The sequence below is a fragment of the Talpa europaea genome (assembly GCF_964194135.1).
Source record: "Talpa europaea genome assembly, chromosome: 15".
Lineage (NCBI taxonomy): Eukaryota > Metazoa > Chordata > Mammalia > Eulipotyphla > Talpidae > Talpa > Talpa europaea.
In genome coordinates this window covers 14,931,199-14,954,220 of record NC_140083.1, presented here as the reverse complement: position 1 = coordinate 14,954,220, position 23,022 = coordinate 14,931,199, and the positions used below count along the sequence as shown (strand labels likewise).

At 39.4% G+C, this 23,022-nt stretch overlaps 1 protein-coding gene across 1 annotated transcript; it reads left to right on the top strand.

The window, feature by feature from the left end:
• The first annotated feature begins 5,199 nt into the window (after window positions 1-5,199).
• TMPO (thymopoietin) lies at window positions 5,200-17,624 on the top strand. Its single transcript, XM_084254755.1, has 4 exons — window positions 5,200-5,592; window positions 11,766-11,892; window positions 14,607-14,762; window positions 15,762-17,624. Exons 1-4 carry the CDS (start codon window positions 5,320-5,322, stop codon window positions 17,261-17,263), a joined length of 2,058 nt encoding a protein of 685 aa, XP_084110881.1. The 5' UTR covers window positions 5,200-5,319; the 3' UTR covers window positions 17,264-17,624.
• Window positions 17,625-23,022: the final 5,398 nt, after the last annotated feature.

The window sequence follows — 23,022 nt, the reverse complement described above, 5'->3', positions numbered from 1 at the left end:
GAAGCAGGTTTCCAAACAAATTAGAAAAAAAAAAGTTTTGTAAGAGCTTTCTGACAAAGTAATGACATCAATATATTTTTTTTAAGTTGTGGCTTTTTGTGAAATATTCTTGTCCAAGGTTTTAGGAACCAATGCTATAGCATGTTAAGGATTTTTTTTAACTTGATGTCTGTTTTAACATAAAAGATAGCAAAACTTTTCTACTGGTGCTTGTAACACAAAATAAAATGCTGTCCTCTTTTTTAAGTGAAGAAATTTCACAGGGCAGATCATCGTTTTTACAAGTCTTGATGTTCCAACTCTTCATTCTGAATATTTACTAGAGAGACTGGTAATGCGTGAGAACTGAGATTTGAAACAATCAAAGCCTTGAGAAGGATGAGAGTCAGAGGACAAAGTGATAAAATCCCTCAGATCTGATCTCTGAAGTAAGCCATACCCTGCAGGTGATTTCTAGTTTTACAAGCTTGAGGCAAAGTCACCTGCTGGAAAAGGGGGAGAAGTGAGGACGAGGTGTGACATTTGAGAAGTGAAGGTAGAAATGGTTAATCCAGAGAATAAATAGCGTGGTCAGCCAGTGTTTAGTGCTGGGGTAAGGTGTGAAGTCATGAATTTAAACCAGTCAGCCTGATCCTGTGATTTGTCGACAGCAATCTTGGTTTCTTTGAGAAAGCAATTGGAAAGTTTGTTCTAGCCAGTTCAGTCCAAGAAGGTTGAGTTTCTTCCCAACAAGAAAGATAAAGAGAGACACTGGGAAACAAAGGGCTAAAAATGTTTGCAAAAGACCAATTACAGGGTTTTATCAGGGAATCTAACTTGAGTGAGTTGGAGATGGTTACATGATGGATAATAGGTTTCTTTTTTGTTTGTTTTGTAAGAGCTAATGGGTTAGAAGTGTCAAGTAGGTCAATGAAGGCAGTAAATGAGCTTACGGGGAAAGGCTGGTAAAATTGACAATTGGGATGTTTGAAATTGAGATTTAGAAGTTAAGACAGTTATTCTATGACAAAGTTCAGAGTCTTACTACTGGAATGGATGGATGAGAAGGAAGAGAGGAGCAAGTTGTTGGAGATGAAAAGCATAGAGGTAAGTGGCCAAGTGTTTGTGTTGCATGATGATCTAGAAGAATGGTGAATTCACAAAGAATTGTGATAGACAAGTAGGGTGCTGGGGAAAACATAGAGCAAGGAGCAACAGTCTAGAATATCCGAGGGAAAGTGACTAGAAAAAAAGGTGGAGGGTGATTTAGCTAGATGATGTTAACTTCAAATGTTTTTTTTTAAGCAGGAAAGAGGAGAAACTGTTTGGAAATAGTAATCAGAAACAAAGCTGCCCCCCCCCCCAACTCCTTGGGGCAATCATTTTCCTGTGTTCAGAGCACAAAAGAAATCATCCCCTACCTTGCTGGGTCTCTTCTCAGCCAGACCAATAATCCAAACAACATCAGGTAGATTAGTAAAGGAAAAATCAATTTTGTAACATAAGTATGGAGAATTTACATGGTTGAAGTCCTAAAGAATAATGGAACAAATCAGTGATGTTTATTCTGCATAGGGACCTGAGGTGGGGGTGGGGGACTTCAAATGAAAGACAAAGGGGTTACTCCATGTTTGCTCTTGAAGATGAGATTCTTAGATATATTTCACTGATAAACCTACCACTGGGTGAGACCCTCCCCGCAACTACCTTCTTCTAGATCATAGAAGGGGGAGCAGTGATTGTTTCTTCAACTAGGAAAAGGGCAAAGGACTGAGGCATGGGAACAGACTCCTCAGTCTCCAGGGCCCTCAGTCTCTCAACTCAAAACAATCTGTGTTCTTTAAGTGATGGTAATAGATCTCCCAAGGCTCACCAGGCCTCACTGACCTCTAGTTCCCATAACAAGAGACCTCCCCTGGAAATATTGAAGAAAGCCTATATAACCCTTTAGGGGAGACTGACCCCACAAATTATACATAGAGTGTGAGGAAAAAATAGCCTTCCCTTCAGAGTGCTGAAGCAAAGTTAAAAGCCAAAATACCTTTGTCACTGAAAATTGTGGTCCTGGGGATATACCCAATTACATATAGGAAGAGTCTAGATCTGAGTTGGATGACTCATGACTTTGAGGAAGCTGTAGTAGAAAAGCAATTTTGCTCTCTGATAGCATATGTCATCAACCAAACCTCCTAAAAAAAGTAAAATCTGCAAATAACCTCAGTTGATAGTATGCAAGGATAAGAGAAAGAGAGATACTTGATGAAAGGAGTAAAAATGATGGTTTTGCTCAGGGAACATTCATTTCAGGTATCTAGAATGTAGTTCTTCGTGAATTACATTACCTTTACTGTCGGTCTATAGGGCATAGTACTATACATGAAAAGGGTCAGATACTAGGGACCCTTTCATAGGCATGTAAACTGGTACAGCCATTATGGAAAGCAATCTGGATTGACCTCAGAAAACTAAAAATGGAAATACTATATGATCCAGCAATCCCACTCTTAGCTATCCAAAGAATATGAGACTATCAACATATGAATATAAATACATATATATACACATACATATATATTTATGCTCTAGTATATATCTATATGTGCTCTACAGTGTTTATTGCAGCCCTATTTACAATAGCTAGGATATGGAATGTTCAAAATGTCTAACAATAGATGACTGGATCAAAAAGTTGTGATATAGCCATACTAATGGAATATTATTAACTCACAAGAGGAAATGAAATGCAGCTATTTTCACCCAAACAGAGTGAGTCCAAAGAATTTTGTGTAATATTTAATAAGAAAGAATAACAAAATTCTGAAACTTTACTCAGCAGACAATTTGATAAAGTAGAATACAAAAACTAGTGGATATTAAACACTGTGAGAGCTCTGAGGTTAAGGAGTGAGAGAAAGGGATAAGGAGTAGTGGTGGGAAAATAAAACAACTTTTAAATATAATTGTCCCCCCACCCTTTCTTTTTTTGGCTAGTGGTAAAAAGTAGGATGAATTTCTGTCTGTAAGGATTAAACTGCCTAGAAAATTCCTGGTGCAAAGGCCCCAACAAAGAGGCTGTGTCCAAGTGCAACATCCTAGGGTGACTCTGGGTTGGGGACTGGGAGGTGGGAGGAGGTGCATTGTACTGCGTGCACATCCAATTTAGAGGGAGGACTATTACCTTTAGTGTTGGTAATGCCTCCTCCAAGGATCCACTTAAGGGACCTAGCGGCCCAGGAAGCCTGAGATCATAGGGCAGCTGTCTGAGCTTGGAGACCCTTTTTTGTACTCCACCCTTGTCACGTGGAACATAATCCTAGTAACTCACCCTTTTCAGTTAAAGCAGCAAAAATCTACCCTTTAAAATCACTCGTATAGTCAGGTCAGAGTCAAATGCTTCAACCTGCAGATTAACATTTTAATATGATAAATTGCTAATTCAAATAGGATAAATCCAACTGTCTTTGCAGACTGTACTCAGTACTTTCTTGCTTGGTCCGCTATAATTTGAGATTGGTCTAGAAAAAAATAGCTGAACGGCAGCAGGCACACTGCAGAGAGGGACCATCCTTCATGCATTAACTACGTTTGTGGGGTCACCAATCAGTGCAAAATCACGCTCCTTTGCATCCTTAGTTCAGTTTCCCCTCTGAAGACAGAAACAAAACACTTGCCTATGTGCCAAGAAACTGGGGGCCGGGTGGTGGGAGGAAGAGATAAGGAAGGAAGTAACCTCTTTTACAACTTGCTAATTAAAATGCAATTCTTAATTCGCATCACTTGGTTTATTAGTATGGTGTAAATGGGTAACTATTGAGATCTTTAGATCATGATATACATTTGCCTCTAGGAAAATAATACTTCATTTTAAAAGTCCCAATTTGAACAAAATAGGAAATGATTTTAGAGGAAACATTTTAAATTTACCCTAACTTAAACAACCATGCAGTAACGATAGAAATATTAAATTAATAAGTCTGTACTGTGAAAGTGATGCCAAATTTTTACAACATTTTATAAAATGTTTGGAGGTTGAGATTCTGGGGAATGATTAAGACTTCCTTACACAGCTTTTCTTTGCTTTAAACAAGCATCTTGAAGCATCTATGTAAGTCGTAAAACAGACAAAGTTTTGTCATCGATGGTATTTGTTTTCAGGAAGGCAGTATATTGGTAGCAAATTTCTGACTTCACCACGATTTGGATCAGTAATACAGGTTTGATGACGGGTCCCGGCTTCATTATAGGTAACCAGGCTCCTCCTGAGATTAAAATCGAGTATGCACCTTCTTAACTGTCTTAAGTGGCCCATTAATGTTGCCTTTCATGTCGCTGAACTGAACATTAGGTTTAACTTTCAAGCTACTTGACCTGCACAAGGCTCTCCACAACAAAATGCTGCTTGGGCTCTGCAGCCCCAGCTAACTGTTGCAGTGAACTCCTTCTCAAATGCCCCAGCCTTCAGCGTGAGAAACGAATGGGATGTTTGACAACACACTTTTGTGACAAATCCAAGGACACTGAAAGTGGCCACTCATAAAGGTCTGGCTTTCCGTGCATTTCAGGAACAAAAGAAGCGTCTGCAAACCAACGCGGGGACTGAACCACCAGCTCTCCCCTCCCCTCCCCTCCCGTAAATCAAATCCAGGGCTGGGGGAGCAACAAGCGCGCCCGGCTTCTCTCCCCCAGCAGGGCTGGTTTGGGGGGGGGGGCAGGAAACGCTGCGGCTATTCGCCCCAATAAGCGACCCCGGCTGGAGCCAGGCCCGGCCTGGGTGCTGGTGGCCGCGCGCCCCTCGGGCCCGGGCGCCGGGGCGCTTCAGCTTTGAGGGGGGGCGGGGGGGGCAGAGGGGAGCGCGCACAAAAGCGGCCCGGCGACCCCGGCCGGAGACAGGGCCACAGCCGCGGCCCGGCGCCGCCGCTCCCGCCCGAGCGCCTTTTAAACTGCGTTTCCACAACCCCCGGCCCGGCGCGACGGCTAATGGAGCCCGCGCGGGCCTCTCAGCCAATCAGCGCCGCGCTTCCTCGCGCCGCCCGCCAATGGCGGCGCGCCTTCTTGGGGCGTGGGCGCAGCGGGCGGCGCGCGGCGGCCTGTAGTGTGTGTGGGCTGCGGCGGCTGCGGGCTCTGGCTTGGCCGCGCCGGGGCCGCGCTCGAGCTCCGGGGCTTTGTGTCCGCTGGGCGCCGGGCGCCGGGCGCGCGGGCGTGGGCTGAGGCCGCGGGTTGGTGCCGGCGGCCGCCGCGAGGCTCGGAGGCGGCAGCGCGCCCCCCCCTTCCCGGCCAGGAGCGCGCGCGCCGGCGTGAGCGCGGGAGTGAGGGCTGCGGGGAAGGGGGTTCGCCGCCGAGATGCCCGAGTTCCTGGAGGACCCCTCGGTCCTGACGAAGGAGAAGTTGAAGAGCGAGTTGGTGGCCAACAACGTGGCGCTCCCGGCCGGCGAGCAGCGCAAGGACGTGTACGTGCAGCTCTACCTGCAGCACCTCACGGCGCGCAACCGGCCGCCGGCCGCGGGCACCAACAGCAAGGGGCCCCCCGACTTCTCCAGCGACGAGGAGCGCGAGCCCACCCCGGTCCTGGGCTCCGCGGCCGCCGTGGGCCGCAGCCGGGCCGCCGTCGGCAGGGTAAGGACGCCCGGCCGGGGCCACAAAGGCGGGCGTTTGGCGGGGGGCGCCCCCCGCGCGGCCGCTGGGCGCCCCCGCGAGCGGGCGGGCCGTGGGGGGGATGTGAGGGGGGCTGCTGGGCCCGGGCGTCCCTGAGGGGGGCCCGCGGGGTCGGCGTCTGGCCGCGGGGGGCCGGGGCGGTGTGAGCTCCGCGTCGGCTGGGGGGCGCGGGGCGCGCGCGGCCGGCTTGGGGCACCCCGGCCCCCCGGAGCGGATGTGCACCCCGCGACCCCCTCCCGCCAGGCCTGGGGGAGGCTCAGCCCGAAACTGCCGTAGGTGCCTCGCGAACGTTTTCCCGCTTTATTAACCGAAATGGCTGGTGACAGAGCGCTCCCTGGAGGGCAGTTTGCGGCCGACCCATTTCGAATCAAAAATTTGAATTAAAGATTCCCGCCCTTTTAGGGTTTTGCATATGGAGGGATTTTTGAACCGTTTGCGTGTTTTGGGGAGTGCTGCTCGCCGCCGGCCGCCGGCTGTCTTTGGGGGGCACGGCCTTACTCGCAAAGGAGCTTTTTAAGGCATTTTCAGGCCGTCGTCACGGACGCGCAGATGCCTGGAAACCCCAGTTAGTGGAGCAGGGTTGGGGTTGGGGAGTTTGAGTGTTGGCTTTTGGTAAACTCCGCCTGAGGAAAGGAGAGCTGCAGAATCAGGAGGATGTTTGCTTGTTGACAGGCCGATGCAGCGCTGATGAGATTGGGAATAGCTCATCCTCGGGAAATCCCAGATTGGCTCCAGCAAGTGCATATTTTTTGCTTGGGAATCGTTGGCTTTTGTTCTCTGGGTTTCTGGGTGCTGCTCCGGGGTGGCTGTGTCTGGGGCCCAGCCTTCCTAAGAGCATGCGGGAAAAGCTGTGAGTGGTGGAGGAGACACGCCGCGTGAGCCTTGGGTGGCGGGTTTCAAGTTGTTGCTAATTACTGGAAGGACTCCTGTCAAAGCACACGGCCCTCTGTGTTCTTTAACTTTAGTTTTTAAAATCTGCTGTGGTTTCTTGGACTACTCGGGTGGAAACGGGAGAACGATTTCCTATATCTAAATTTACATTCTTATCCTGGACTTTAGAAAAGTTACAGAAATCGAGAGTCCCTGCCTGGCACGTCGTAGTTCCAAGTAAATATCTGTTTCATAGAGAAAAGACTAACTGCATCTTACTGTTTCTGGTGTGTGTTTTGGGTGGGTTTGAAGAAAGCCAATTTACATCATAAATAGTTTACTTTTGAAGTAGACCATATCCCTTACCTGTTTTTCCCCAACCCCTCTGCAAAAGAAAGTAATAAACTATTTTAGTAAAATTTGGTTGAAATGAAATGTGTAACATATAAATCAGCAGGTCTTCTGTAGAACCAGGGAAGTTTTTGGTTGCATGTTTATAATAAGATTATTTGTTCTTGAGTTGATTTGTTTTCAGCAGAAAGAACAATTTCAGTTTTGATGTGTGTGTTAATTTTAAATCGATGTGTTTTTAACAGGCAATTATAAATCAGAGACATTCTGCAGGGGGAGGGAGGGACCTTGGTGCCGGTGCACCGGTGAATCGGTGGTGGGAATTCTATTGGGACTACTCTTGAGAGGAGAAAGCAAATATTGTACAAAAATGAACAATGGTATGACATATATAAATACATAAATAAAATTTAAAGACAGTAAAACAATGCATCCTAATCTACCCTGTGGTTTTTGAGGTGTAAGAAGACATGACATGAATGTAAAAAATTTTAGTATCAGTTCAGTTAGCCAATATTTTTCAGTTCATACGGCGTGTTCATAATTACTGGAGATCAATTTCTGTAGACTCCAACCACCACTGAAATTTAATTTCTTGGTTTGTAGTTTTTGTTTTGCATAATCATGTTTGTTTGCTCATATTTCCATGTTGCCCAAGTTGGCCAGCCCTGTGCATAAGTTCTGGGTAAAAGGAATTAACGTTTTAAGAGAACATTGTATATCAATGACATACTAAGTCCTAGTTTAATGTTTGATTATACAGAGAAAAAATATGTAGTGACTTAAATTTTAGTCGTCTACCTGGAGTATTTAAAACAAAGAAGTGTGTGCCCTTGAGCAGGTTCAGTGCTACCCAACAACTTGAAAAAAGTTAATAGTGATAGTTGGTCAGTAACATTTTCTGTATTAAAGCACATTGAGTTGAGTTTAAATTTAAAGCACAGTGAGTTGTAACTTAATATAGGAGTTTGACAGACATTTTAGGATCAGGCTTAAGGAGAATACTTCTACAGGAAAAAAAGCTTACGGCATTTGTAAATGTTGGTACATGCCTTTTACTCTCATACTCTCTTATAAATACAGTATTTTACATTCTAGTTGTTGCTAGTCCTATTTGAGTAACAGCATAGAATCACATTATGTTTGAGAGTTGCAGATAAGCAGTCTTTAATATTTTAAATGAAATATTGATGTGGATTTAGCTAAAGGCATGGCATATACCACCTTTTATGGGTTTGTGGGTTAACAGAGAAACTTTGATCTTTCGCTACAGTTATATTCACTTGGTGTGATATAAAATATTTGTATATCCAAAAATTGCTCTTTAGTTTTCTTATTTGAAAGCTTTTTATTTTGTGCATCGATATCATAATTTTTAGCTTTGAAATTAGGTTAGTGAGGGCCTCCCTGGTGGCACAAGGGGTTAAGATGGCAACGTATGAAGCTATTCGCAACCACTGCAGCACAAGTTCCGAACCCTGACCAGGGAGCTACCCACATGGCGCAGCAGACCTCTCCTGTCTCCCTGCTGCTACCCTCAGCAGTTTATTTCAGTCTGTCTGCCTGTTCTGTTCACTCTGTCTCTGGTGATTCCTCATACTTCCCACACCTATGGCCTTTACCCCAGTTCTTGTTTGCATAAATAAATAAATCTTTAAAAAAAATAGAAATTAGGTTATTTACAGAGTTGGCAATCAGCCTTTTCATTCCAAGGTACAAACCTTTGTAGCTTTTCAGAATCTGAAGGAACATAGTATTCTTGAATGGTCTGATCCGTCGGATTATGAATTCTTAACAGGAAATAATTTAGCGATGCACAACAAAAAGTATTAGCACAACAAAAAATATTAGCAATGGTAAATATTAATCAAATAATTGACCACTGCATGCATACTAGGTGTTAAGTGTACAGACATCATTCAGAGTTCAATTCATATTCCAGGTCTCCACTTGTTCAGATGACCTTGAACAATGAATATTGCCTATTGGACGCTTAGTTCCCATCTGGAAAACAGAAATACTCTAATAGCTGCTTAATTAGATTGAAGATTATATGAGGTTGCATATCTGAAGGTGTTTGTTGCTCAGCATTTGACACCTATCACATGAAATTTCAGAATTTTGCCAGAGCAATTCACTGTTGTGATAGTAATATTTTTCAGAATTGGACCAGGTAAGTTTGTTAAAGTGATACATATATATAGATATAAAGTCTTTAGAATTTTACTGTACAGCATAGTATGCAGATTTTCTAATTAGCTGTGCAACCTTTGATTGCATTTTCCTTATTTGTAAATCAAGGATGTTAGTATCTGTCTCAAAGGATTTTTTGGAATAGTAAATTAATACATATAAGACACTTAAAATGCAACTTGGTACCCAATAAATGATCAGTGAGTTTTTGGTTTGTTTTTTTTTTTAAACAATTATTGTCAAACTTCATCTTGCTACTAAAGATAGAGCTTGTGGGTGATACAGAAATAAATTTGGTTTACAACAATGTGTATGTTTTAGGACTACAGGTTCACATTTCTACAAATATCACACCATGCCCACAGCAAAGTACTAATATCCCTCCACCACAGTCTGTTAAACCCCTTCCATTGACCCTCTGCTGACCTTAGTCAGTTCTGTTGTCCAGAATCCAAGGGTTAGAACTGTTGGTTCTGATTGAAAAAGACATTATAAATATTAGAGTTCTACAGTGAAACAAGAACAGTGTCAGGCATATAGTAGGTCCTGGGTTTTTTTTGACTGAATCAAACTAAGAGATTACATTGATTTATTTAAAGGTAAAAAGCTCTCTGGAGGCAGAAATCAGTATAATTAAATGGTCTCCCTAATTGAAATTGCTGACAATTTGATAGCCACTTTCCTGGAAATTTTCTTAGAAGTGAAAATCTGAGACCTTGTTATGAACCCCTCCTCTATTTGACTTATGTCAGCTTATTGGCCGCTTAAGATTTCTCTGTAGAGCTGTAGTTTTTTGTAAAAATTCAAGGGAGTTGGTTTTCTGCTTTGATTTGATAAGCTTTTGTGGTGTTTTGATGAGAAATATATTTTTAAGAAACACGGAATTTATTTTACCACCCCCAAATGCCACTTTGATTAATTAATTCAACCTAACATCCGTGGAGTACCTGATCTGGTGTCACACTCTTGAAATTTTAGATGTCCTGCTTTCTTCTATCCTCTTGCATGCTGCATCCAGATCACCTAAGATACAAATTAAAATACAGAACTCAGACCCTGGTTTAGGAATCAGAATGGGGTGAGGCTTTTTCATAGGGGCAGTTTTTGCAAATTTTTGAAGGTTTGGTAACAAGTCAATTTAGGGGTGATTGCTTAAGGAATTCACCATGTAGAGAAGAAAAAGCTTGTTTCTTGAAACCCTCAGGCAGTTACAGTTTTGTTGGTAGTAAAATTTGAACGTTGTTCTGCTGGGAAGGATTATAAGTAATTATAATTGATTGATTTTCTTTTATTTAAAGTAGTTGTTATACTAAGCAAAGTTTTTCTCTCCAAACTATCCATGCTTTTTGGAAAGTTCAAGTGGATCACTAACCACAAATCTGTTTGATTTAAAAGTTTTTTCTCTAAAGTATTCAAGACTTTGTTTTTGTGGGTTTTTTTTTTTTTTTTTTAAGACTGACATATAGGACTCAGACTACCTCGGCATTTATTTTGATGACACCATGTGGGTTGCTTCAACATTTGAGAGTGATGTTCCTAATCAGTGCAATATGTATATTAAAGTCTTCTGGAAGTGCTCTCACTTTTCACAGCCGTTTTGTTCGTTAAAGAATTCTCTTGAATTGACGTCATTGTTGTTAGCAGCTTTAAAAAAACAATCTATAGTACTTTAATGGTTTCAATTTTTATTTGATGAACAAATTCTAATGCATGGCCAAATAATGCCTGTTTTTTTCCCCCTTCAGTATCATTGGAAAGTTAGCAGTCCATACTTTATGATTTCACCATTTCAATTTCTAGGATGCAGTATTGACTCTTCTGCCTTAAGTAATAATGTGGGCCTAAATTGGCTTTGATATACATGGCCCTTGTTAAACAGCTATATATTTGTTCTGTATCTTGCTGCTTTCTGAGATTAGTAAGGCTCTTTGCTACAAACTTAAAAGATAACCATGTTTTGCTCTCTTCTGTTTAATCCTGGGATTTTATATTTATTTTCCAATAAATAATTGCCATTACCAAAATTATTTTGAAAACTTCCTTTGAAATTTCTCTCTCAAAGCTTGTTCCAAGTTCCTCTGTCGGTGAAACAGTCATATAGAACTAAATGTGACAAAACTGTCAGAGGTGTTTATGTAGCCATGAAGTGTCTGGCTACCTTCATTGGTCATAAACTGGCTAGTAAGGTCATTATGTTAGAATATTTGTTTGGACATCTTAAATTCTGATAGACTAACTTAAAAGAAATCACTTTATATATAACTTTACTAAGTAAATATTTACTAAGTAAATATAAGTAAGACTTTATAAGGTAAAGTCTTTAAACTTTTCTAGATTATGTTTTTTAAGATTATGGAAAGAGGCCAGTTGTATATTGTATTTTGCAGTTACCTGCGTGAAAATGTTTAAAATCCAGTCTATTTGCTCTTGAGTTTTTTTTTTATTTCATCCTTGAATAGTTTAGCCAGAAATGGACCATTGTAACAGTAAGATCTTTAAAAGTTATTTGCTTGGCTGTAAAGTTTGTATAATTGAACTTAGAAAACATCTTCAAACTTAGAAAACATCTTCAAAGATAAGTTACCTTTTAATCAAATTGCTGTGGCCTGATGGAACTCTAAGTCGACATGACAATGAATTGTCATGTTGTAGAAAGTATTATTTGTATGATAAATACACATCTTTTAATTTATGTGGAAGTAACTGGACTTTGTTTACAGAAAGCCACAAAGAAAACTGATAAACCCAGGGTTGAAGATAAAGATGATCTAGACGTAACAGAGCTTACTAATGAAGAACTTCTGGATCAGCTTGTGAAATATGGGGTGAATCCTGGTCCTATTGTAGGTAAGTTGATAAAATTTGAAGTATCAGTATCCTGAATTGTTTCTTGTTGAGCAGTTTTGAGTTTGGGTTCTAATGGCCAGTCTGCTAGTAATTGTTTATATGACCAGATCCTCGGTTTCCTTAACTGTAAATGAGGGTGATAAAATGATGGAATGAAACCTGATAATCAGCAAAATTATCTGTTGAGATTGTTTCATATTGTGCTCATATCACACCACCTGGTGGAGATATGTGATTATTATATTACAGTTGAGGAAAATCTAAGATAACAGTGCTGGCTGACTTCAATCAGTAAGTTGGAGACAGACTTGTTAAGAAATTGAAGTTATTCAACTCTAGTATAATGTTCATTTTCAGTTATCATTAAAAGTATCCTTTCAAAAGTCTTACTGATTAGAATTTAACAATAATGCCCACCCTCCAAAGAAAAAGAGCAAAGGAAAAAACTTGGAGCTAGAGAAACTAAATTTCCATTGTTTGATTTTTTCAGCACTGTTTATTTATGACTTAATTTTGGAGGGTCTTGACATAATCTAATGATGAGAAAAAGTCTTTTTCCTGTGTTAGATTAAATTTTAAACATTGGAGATTTAGGATTTTTTTCCCCACCATGGCATGGTTACGAACAAGGATTTAGAATGTTGTCTTCCTTTTTAAATTTTAATATACTGCTTCCAAGTTGGTCCTTATAAGTCTACTAATGTTATTACCAACAGACATTTGATAATCTTTTTAAATTTTTCATTCAAATTCCAAAAGAAGACGTGAAAATGTGTATTATGTGTGTATGTATCATGTACATGAAATTACATATTGTATACCAGCTGTTCATTTTTCCCCCAAGCTTTACTGAGGTATAATTTACAACACTATACATGATTAAAATCTACAGTTTGGTGTTTTGATAAATATATTGTGAAATGTTCAACACTGTCAAGCCAATTAACATATCCCACCAGAATGTGTAGTGAGAATACTTAAGATACCACTTAGCAGATTTCAAGTCTATTATACCTTATTGTTAACTATAACTTCATGTGGTACATTAGATCCCCAGAACATGTTCATCTTGCATAATCAAATTTTGTACCCTTAGACCAGCATTACACCCTCCTTAGCTGTTCATCTCAAGACTACTTACATAACATTTTCAGATATGTATTGTTTCTAAAAGATATGTTCACTTTATTAATTTTACAGAAGTCAGAAAGACATACAGCTAGCTTGAAACAGAAGATGAGAACTAATTTTGTTTTTAAATTAGTGTTGAAATTCGGGTGTTAAAAATTTGTTAATCATATTTTACTTTGCAATCTAATTGGTTTATAATTTTAATTTGTAACACTTTCCATAAAGGGTTGTTTTTAACTGCAAAGTAGTTAAATGTTATAGGACTTTCCCCATGACTAGATAGGTATGTGTAGGCATACTAACTGTATAGGGTTATTCATTCATTCAAAAAAAAGATTTATTTATTTATTTATACAAGAACTGGGGTATAGGTCAGAAGTGCGGGAGGGTGAGAGAATTCACCAGAGCCGGAAGCAGAACAGTCAGATGGACCGAAGACACTGCTGAGGGGAGCAGCAGGTGAGGCAGGAGAGGTCTGCTGCGCCATGTGGGGTTCTCTCTGGCCAGCGGGGAATTGAACCGGCGCTGCAGAAGCTGCGGGCAGTTTCGCAGCTCGGCATTCAACTGCTGTGCCACCAGAGAGGCCCTTTGTTTTGTTTGGTTTATTTTTGTTTTGTTTTGTTTTTTAAAGATTTATTTATGCATACAAGAACAGGGGTACAGGCCAGAGGTGTGAGGAGTGAGAGGAGAGTGGGGAACAGAACAGGCAGACTGACTGAACTATGCTGCTGAGGGGAGCAGCGGTCAAGGCAGGAGAGGTCTGCTGCACCATGTGGGTTGCTCCCTGGCCGGCCGGGGATTGAACTTGTGCTGCAGTGGCTGTAGTAAGCTTCATAGGTTGTATCTTACCTTGTTCCACCAGGAGGCCCAGGTAGGGTTTGAATCATAGTATTTCTTCGGAGAAGTACAGACTGGTCTTTAAAAATTATTTTTCTACAAAGGTGGGCTCTGTTACATAGTAATGGAGAAAATATATAAGGTTCGAAACTTAAGTCAAAGATACTCCATTGGCTCTTTTCTAGGTGATCTATTTCAAGACCCGTATCAATCTACCATGTGTTCCATGCTATTAAAAGAAATGTAGGGACTCCCCGGTGGCGCAGCGGTTGAGCGCTGGGTTGCGAAGCTGCCCGCGGCCTCTGCAGCGCCGGTTCCATCCCCGGCTGCTCCCCGGCCACCGGAGGAGGGTCCCACATGGCGCGCAGACCTCTCCTGCCGCCTGCTGCTCCCCTCAGCAGTGTGCTTCGGTCCTTCTGCCTGCTCTGCTCCCCGCTCTGGCTCTGGTGAATTCTCTCACCCTCCTGCGCTTCTGACTGTACCCAGTGCATGTATAAACAAAACAAACGAATAAATAAATAATATAAAAAAAAAAACCACATGCCTCTTAAAAAAAAAAAAAGAAATGTAATCACATGTTACCCAGAAAAACTACCTACTTTAAAAAATGATCCATACATAGTATTTTTAAGTACTTAAGTTTAGTAGAGGAAAGAAAGTAACATTTTAATGTTTCTAAAGTTAATGCTGAGCTGGATCTTAAATAAAATAGTAGAAGTACTAAAACATGTTCTGTCTTAATACAGGAACAACCAGGAAGCTCTATGAGAAAAAGCTATTGAAACTGAGGGAACAAGGAACAGAATCAAGATCATCTACTCCTTTGCCAACAATTTCTTCTTCAGAAAATACAAGACAGAATGGAAGTAATGACTCCGATCGATACAGTGACAATGAAGAAGGTAAAATTTTATGAGGTTGATCAAAACTATGTATTTTTTTCAGATTCATAAGATACCATAACCATGAAGAAAATAAAATTTGAAATATTAGCGAGATATGTGTAATTTTTATTTATATTATTACAGTATTCCTCCAATTAATTTAACTTAAATACCTATTGTTGAGAATTCTAAGAAACAAAAAAGTATAAATGTCTTAAATTTCTGTCACCTAGAATTTCTAGGTAACTTTACTTTTTTCCCTTCAAATCCTTCAAATCTCATTTTTCTAAGAGTAGTATTACAAGTAGTCCCCCCTTACCTCTTTCAAATATCATCACTTCCAAAGCAACCATTATCCTTAATGTGATGCTTATATTTCTAAGGTTTTAAATGTTTCATGTGCATCTAATACATGTTACTGTTTTCAACTTTAAAAAAAAAAATCTATATAAACAATACCATGCTAAATGTTGTCACTTTCCTTTCTTTGATGTTAGATTTTTGAGAGCTCATCTTACTGATACATATATCTGTTTTATTATTCCTCATACTTAATATATAGTCACAGTATTTGCACATGGCATGCATTCTCTGTTCTCTACTGCTAGGCATTTAAATTTTCAATTTCTGCTAGATAATCTGATTTCCAGGCAAGTTTAAACCAAATATTTTGACATATTTTAGTAGACTATTTTAAGAGAACTTTACTACATTTAAATATTTTCGTGAATACTACATGAAATAGGTGACCTTTTAAATTATAGCAGCAGTGGGCTATTTATAAAGTTTTAATTTGTATGACATGTTTATCATTTCCAGTTATTATTTAATTTGACTCAAATTGTTTATAACTCTATAAGCGTTGCCTGCCAGGGCATAGTCTGTCAAATTAGTTGTTCAGAATATGAAATATATAGTCTTTTCCTTCAACAGCACTAATGTTAGCAAAGAGGCAAAGAATAAAACCAACTTAAACAAAAGTAATGCTTAAACTTCCTGCCTCTTTTGCCTCTACAGGAAAGAAGAAAGAACACAAGAAAGTGAAGTCCACTAGGGATTTTGTTCCTTTTTCTGAACTTCCAACTACTCCCTCTGGTGGATTTTTTCAGGGTATTTCTTTTCCTGAAATCTCCACACGTCCTCCTTTGGGCAGGACTGAACGACAGGCAGCTAAGAAAGTATATACTGCTAAGGGAGATTCGTCTAGGGAACCTCTTAGTGCCACAACCTTGCCTGGCAGGGAACAGTTAGCCTCTGGAGGGAATTTGTTGCTTTCCTCCAAGTCTAGCCTTGATAGTTATTTAGAGAAAAATTCTTCGACATCATCTCAGCATGAACTTGCTGCTATGTTGGTCTCTGCTGCAGCTTCTCCTTCACTGATAAAAGAAACCACCAATATTTGTTACAAAGATATACTAGGAAATATTTTCGGTGGAGAGAGAAGTGGAAGTCAGCCATTTAGTGCTGAGAGGTCTTATGTTTCAGAGCAGTCGAGTCTTTCCAGTGAAAGAAAAACACTAGAAGAATCTGAGACTTCACAAGTAATTTCTCCACCACTTGCTCAGGCAATCAGAGATTATGTCAATTCTCTGTTGGTCCAGGGTGGGGTAGGTAGTTTGCCTGGAACTTCTAACTCTTCACCCCCACTGGATTTAGAAAACACACGGAAGAGAATTGATAAATCTAATTTCCAAGAAACTGAATCCCTTTCTCCTCCACGGAAATTCCCTAGACTCAGTGAGAAGTCAGTTGAGCAGGATTCAGGTTCCTCTGTGGGACTGCAAAATATACCTGCGTCTGAACTGATGTCCCCTTTTGCCAAAACTGTTGTGTCTCGCTCACTCTCTACATTAGGCATAGAAGTGCCTAAAGAATCACATCATAAAATAGATGCCCCAGAACTGTCTTTTCCATTCCATGAATCTATTTTAAAAGTAATTGAAGAGGAGTGGCAGCAAGTTGACAGGCAGCTGCCTTCATTGGCACACAAGTATCCAGTTTCTTCCAGAGAGGCATCACGTATATTATCAGTTCCAAAAGTAGATGATGAAATTCTGGGGCTTATTTCTGAAGCCACTCCACCAGCAGGTATTCAGGCAGCTTCCACTGTGTCTTGTGATAAACAGTTGGACTTGGCACTTTGTAGAACATATGAAGCTGCAGCATCAGCATTGCAGGCTGCAGCCCACACTGCCTTTGTTGTTCGGGCTATGCAGGCAGACATTAGTCAGGCTGCACAAATTCTTAATTCAGATCCTAGTTGCATGCACCAGGCACTTGGAATTTTGAGCAAAACGTATGACGCAGCCTCATTTCTTTGTGACGCTGCATTTGATGAAGTAAAGATGGCTGCCCATACTATGGGCTATTCTACTATGGGTCGTCGACATCTGTGGCTGAAAGATTGCAAAATTAATCCAGCTTCTAAGAATAAGCTGGCTGTTACTCCCTTTAAAGGTGGGACTTTGTTTGGAGGAGAAGTGCACAAAGTTATTAAAAAGCGTGCAAGTAAACACTAATAAAATTAAGACTAAAGAAACACTAGTAAGAGATTTTATCTTTGATATGGGGAATTTAGAAGCTTTTATGGAATTGCAGGTACTCTTAGGCCAAAATCTTCTTTAAAGGTGCTTTTTTAAAGACATAGACAAAAAGCCTGATAAAATCTAAAGCTTTCTAGATCACATTTTTTGTTTCAAATAGTTTGCTGTGTTTTACTAGAGTTTTTATATATATCTTCAAAACTTTTTAACATATCAAATGTTCTTTTACTTTCTGGAACCTGTTTATAATTTTTCTTATTTTCTCAATTTTGTTTGTTTTTTATTTTGTTTACAGTATCATTCATCATATTCTAGATTTGTATAACTCAGTGTGCCGACCTTTAGCTAGTGACCTACCGACACGCATGCACCATCATTTAAATCTAGAGATAACTTTAAGATCGGCTACAGAGTTTATCTTTGTTGTAAAGTTTTAATGATAGAGAGAAAACTGCTGATTCACATTCTGATGCAAATGCCTCGTTTCTTAATGGACTGGTAGCAAACAGTTCTGGACCACACTTGAGAAGCACTGCCCTAGCTGATAATCTGGGACAGTGCATTCCCACTGTCACTGTAACTGTCACATGAGCTGGGCCACTGGAAAGATGGAACCTTTTTTTTTAAATACATTTAAGGTATCTTGTAGCTGTGAATGATTAGGCTACACTTAACAATCTGCACTCTAAAAACAAGTTACTAGGGTTTCTTTTTTAAGTCATAGGAAATCACAGTGTCTGTGTGTCTATGTAAAGCAATACATTATCCTCTGTTTTCATTTTATGATTGTAAGATGAGACAGCCTTAACTTTGGAAGCATTTGATAATCTAATTTTGTGTTTCTATGGAAAATAGTTCCTTGGATACTTCTAGTTATTCTTAAACTATACATGTCCATCTTTGCAGCTTTCTGGGAGTAATTTTGTTGTCTTCTGAAATGTACATGTATCCATGTACCTACTACATGCTATGTGATTTTTTAAAATGTATTACTGTAGTATGCTTCTGCAAATTCAATAAAGTTAAATTTGAACAGTTTGTGTGGTCTCCAGAAACATGTTGTATGTGTGTTTTATTCTTTGGAGTTGCAGCAATTTAGATGTATGTGAATGAACATCCCTTTTCCATTTCATCAATGAAACTCATTCAGTATTCCAGTGGTATAGTTGAAAAAATTTTTTATGGTTTTCTTCTATTTGAGGATCATGTTTTTAATTGGCTGTTGGAATTTAAATTTGTAAGTGGAATTACTCTGTAACCAGATAGTTATTTGTTAAATCAGTTTCTGCTTAGCCACTATTAGAATCTTGGCTTTCTAATTTTTAGATTCTGAATAAACACCTTAAATTTTAAAATGCTAAAGACTGTCACAAATAAATATAATAGTGGATATATTAAGAGAAGTATTGGGAGGTGAGGGGTGAATTTGATGCCTTAATCTTAAATAAAAATTGAACTATTTGAACTAGGTAAGAATCACTATTTTTGTGAAATTTGAAGTAGGTTCAGGGTTGACTAGTGTTAACAGTAGATAGCCAGATACATTTATCTTACCTAAGTCACTTTTTAGCACAACTTACATACATTGAGTTGATATAAAATTGAGTCTTTAAGGATGAACTCTGTCTCTGGTAAGAAAGTAATTTAACTCAAAATTTTTGGTGATAGAAGTTTTAGAAGTAACAGCTGGCAGGTATTTTGCTATATTATGATAAATGACTGACAAATTGTGGAAATTAAAATTATCAGTCTTTTTAAAAAAATCTCTTGTATAATCAATGCTGGGAGAATGGATTACTGATGGCCTATAAAAAGATGTATATTTGAGTTGTTGGGTTAATAACCATCATGGTGGCTATGTGCCCTAGCTTCTCTGACAGAGGTGTATCTTATTAAGGGGGGAATAGAAGTCCCTGTGATGGTTGTGTTTTTCTGTGCACAAGATTCCTCTTTACCTCAGTTACACCTAAAAAGTTTTTTGTGGGCCTCCCCGGTGGTGTAGCGGTTGAGCACTGGGTTGCGAAGCTGCCCACAGCCTCTGCAGTGCCAGTTCAATCCCCGGCTGCTCCCCTCAGCAGTGTACTTCGGTCCTTCTGCCTGCTCTGCTCCCCGCTCTAGCTCTGGTGAATTCTCTCACCCTCCTGCGCTTCTGACTATACCCAGTGTTTGTAAAAATAAATAAATAAATAAATGTTTTTAAAAAGAAAAAAATCTTTAAAAAAGTTTTTTTGTATCACATCAAAAAAGAAGGGAAGAGAGACTTAAACTGCTCTAAGGTGTTAATGTTACGCACATATTGTTAACTTGAGACTTGATAGCATACTTTTTTTAACCTTTGTTTATGTAGTAGTGATGCATTCTGGTCAAAAGAATGGCAACAACTATTTTAGTTCCTTTTCCCACATAAAAATTGCTTTTGATGAAAAGCCTCTTTGGGAGTGGTTTGAATTCACTGTTTTAGGCTACTAGGCCCCCCAAAAGAAAAGGAGAATAAATTGAAAGCAGTAATCTAATTCAGGTGACGAGGAATAAATGAGAATGGAATAAAATGACAGGAAAATTGTTATGGACAGGAAGTTTGGTTTTTTGAGTTAATACAATTGACAAATTTGTTTTACATATTAATGTGTCTGAAACCAGGGTTCCTAAATAATGTTAGGATGATCCTGTAGTTTGTTTCAATGAGTAATGGTTTTTCCAATGTTATTTCCAGACTCTAAAATAGAGCTCAAGCTTGAGAAGAGAGAACCACTAAAAGGCAGAGCAAAGACTCCAGTAACACTCAAGCAAAGAAGAATTGAGCACAATCAGGTATCTTGTTTTATTATGACCATGGTGAGGTACAGGTCCTCTGCTGGCAGTGCTAATTTGCCTGTGTTTTAGCCTTTGGTGAATAGTTGACAAGCACATTCCAGCATTTGACAGTGTTCATTTCATGGCATTTTAAATCTAAACTTTTTGCGTTTTGTCAATAGTGCACCTGTGCTTTACTGCAAAAGTAAGTAATAGATGTTTTATTTGTGTTTGATTCTGTGTTAAGCATGGTTCAAAACCAATCACTACTTTTTTTAAGAGAAATATTTTATAAGGTAGAAATGCCTAAGCAATTCTGGTATAATTTCTTTAAAAGGCAGAGCAAGGGTTTTATATTTATGTCTGCCTCTAGACTTCTGACCTGCCTGTCTTCTGTGATTTCGTTTTCAACTCTGAAGCTTGTCTGGTCCTAAGACCACACTGTTTTCCTTTATTCTAGATGAAAACTGACCTTTATATGAAAAACAAAATGCAGTTTTTCAGAAAGAAATCAAGGGGAGAATAAGCAAAGGATTAAATTACAGAGAACAAATTACTGACTATAATCTAGCTTTTATTTGGCTGACACCTTGCAAGACAGCTATCTTTAATCTGTCTAGCTGCAAGTTTTGTCTAACTGGTTGTCCTTTTACTTAATCTTTGCCGTTTCTATAGTCATGCATCCTCAAAGGAAGTGTTCTTGCGTATTTAAGCCATGTCTCTCTTGACTTGATTTAGTTGATTAGTTGAATTTCAGAGCTGCTCAGTAGAAAGGAGCTTGGTGGCTTGAAAATATATATAGAGCACTGAATGAAAGATTTTGTTTAATATAGAGCCAAATAATGGAGTAAATATTTTATTGCTTTTTAATCTTACATTGCTAGGGACAAGCTGCAGGGGCATTCTGAAGAATAAGGAAATAACAGAGCAAGGAAAAGTAGGAAAATCTGGTGAAGGACCCTGAAATAAACTTGGGAAATTCTGGTCCAGAGTGAAGGCAAAATGGAATAGTGCTGGCAGGGACCCATGACTGGCCAGAGAATGGATTCAAAGGAGGGGAGTAGCATTGTATTAAAGATTGATCAAAGGTTAAATATTTTGAGTTGGGGGATCTAAACTGAGGGGCAGGGTAGTCAAACGAGTCAATTTAGAAGATGAGAACATAGAATAGACCTGACTATACAAAATGTCAAGCATAGAAAAGTAAAAGGAAGGGCCTCCCTGGTAGCGCAACCTATGAAGCTGTCCATAGCCACTGCATCATGAGGTCGTGCCCCGGCCAGGGAGCTACCCACATGACGCAGCAGACCTCTTCTGTCTCACCTGCTGCTCCCCTCAGCACTGTATTTCAGTCAATCTGCCTGTTCTGTTCCCCTCTCTGTCTCTGGTGAATTTTCTTGCCCCCACATCTCTGGCCTGTACCCCAGTTCTTGTATGCATAGATAAATCAATCTTTAAGAAAAAAGAAAAGTAAAAGGAGGAATTTAATCACCTTCTAGTCACATAGGCTCAACAGTTGTCAACATTTTATTTCATCTTAGACTGCTCCCTCTAGCAATGTAAGTTTTTTGGGGTTTTGTTTTGCTTTTTGCTGGAATCTCTTAGAGCAAGTCTCTGAGACTTTTCACATTAAAATGTCAGTATTTCAATATATTTAAGTCATAAGAGCTATTTTATATATAGTACATAATTATAGGTAATTTTTAATGATTTTATATATGCGATTATATGGGGATTTTACATATATATGTATATCTAGTAAAATTAATAGTTGTTTCACATCTAATGTATGTCAAACAAGATCCACATATCATTTGGTTTTTGTTTTTAAATCTACGTCTGTAGCTGTTCCCACTATAATGGTTCTGTCCCTCTATTTTTTTGGTTTAAAAAAAAAACATCAGTTCGCTGCAGAATTAGCCATATTCTGGATTTGGCAGATTAATTGTTCAAGTAGCATTTAATTTGCTCTTCTATACTTTGTATTTCCTGTAGACTCGGAGTTAGACTTGTGGTAGGGCTATGTAATAGGTCTTTCTTGTGATGATGGAAATGTTTTATATTTGCTATCCATTTTGATAACCATTCCACATGGGGTATTCAAATAGTGCTTGGAATGTGACTAATGTGGCTGACAAATCAAAATTTTGATATTACTTAAATTTAAATAACCACATGTAGCTAGTACTTACAGTATTAGCACGGACCTAGAGGGGTTGGTTAGATTCATGTTCATTTTTTTGGACAAGAATGGTCATAAACAGTGTTTTGGGCTTCAAATTGCATTATTTTAGGAGGCATGTCATATTTTGTTGATGCTAAACTTAACTACTTAGTGTCAAAAGCCTGATGAATCCATTATGCTGTTCACACTGCCATTTTATTAATGGTTATAACAACCATTGATAAATATTGCCTAGATTCATTATTTATGGTTGTACGATAGTGATTTTTCTCATTCTCTCATTTCTTTATATCTATGACTGGAATTCCTTTTTTAAGTACTTTCTCTCATGAACTGCTTAGTTACCTTGAAATAAATTCTTGTAAGATAAATATTTACTTTGCCATTTAGTTGTCAATTTCCAAAAAGTGCTTTTCATTTTGAAAGATATAAAATCTTGGGCCTCCCTGATGGCGCAAGCGGTTGAGCACCTCACTGTGAAGCTGTCCGCAGCCTCTGCAGTGCTGGTTTGATCCTGGCCGGCTGGCGAGAATCACACATGGCGTGGCAGACCTCTCCTGTCTCGCCCACTGCTCCCCTCAGCAGTGTATTTCTTCAGTCGGCTTATTCTGTTCCCCACTCTGTCTCTGGTGAATCTTCTCACCCTCCCGTGCATCTGGCCTGTACCCTGGTTCTATCAATCAATCAATCAATCAATCAATCTTTAAAAAAAAAAAGATATAAGATCTTTTTACTACAATTTTTTCTACATTTGATT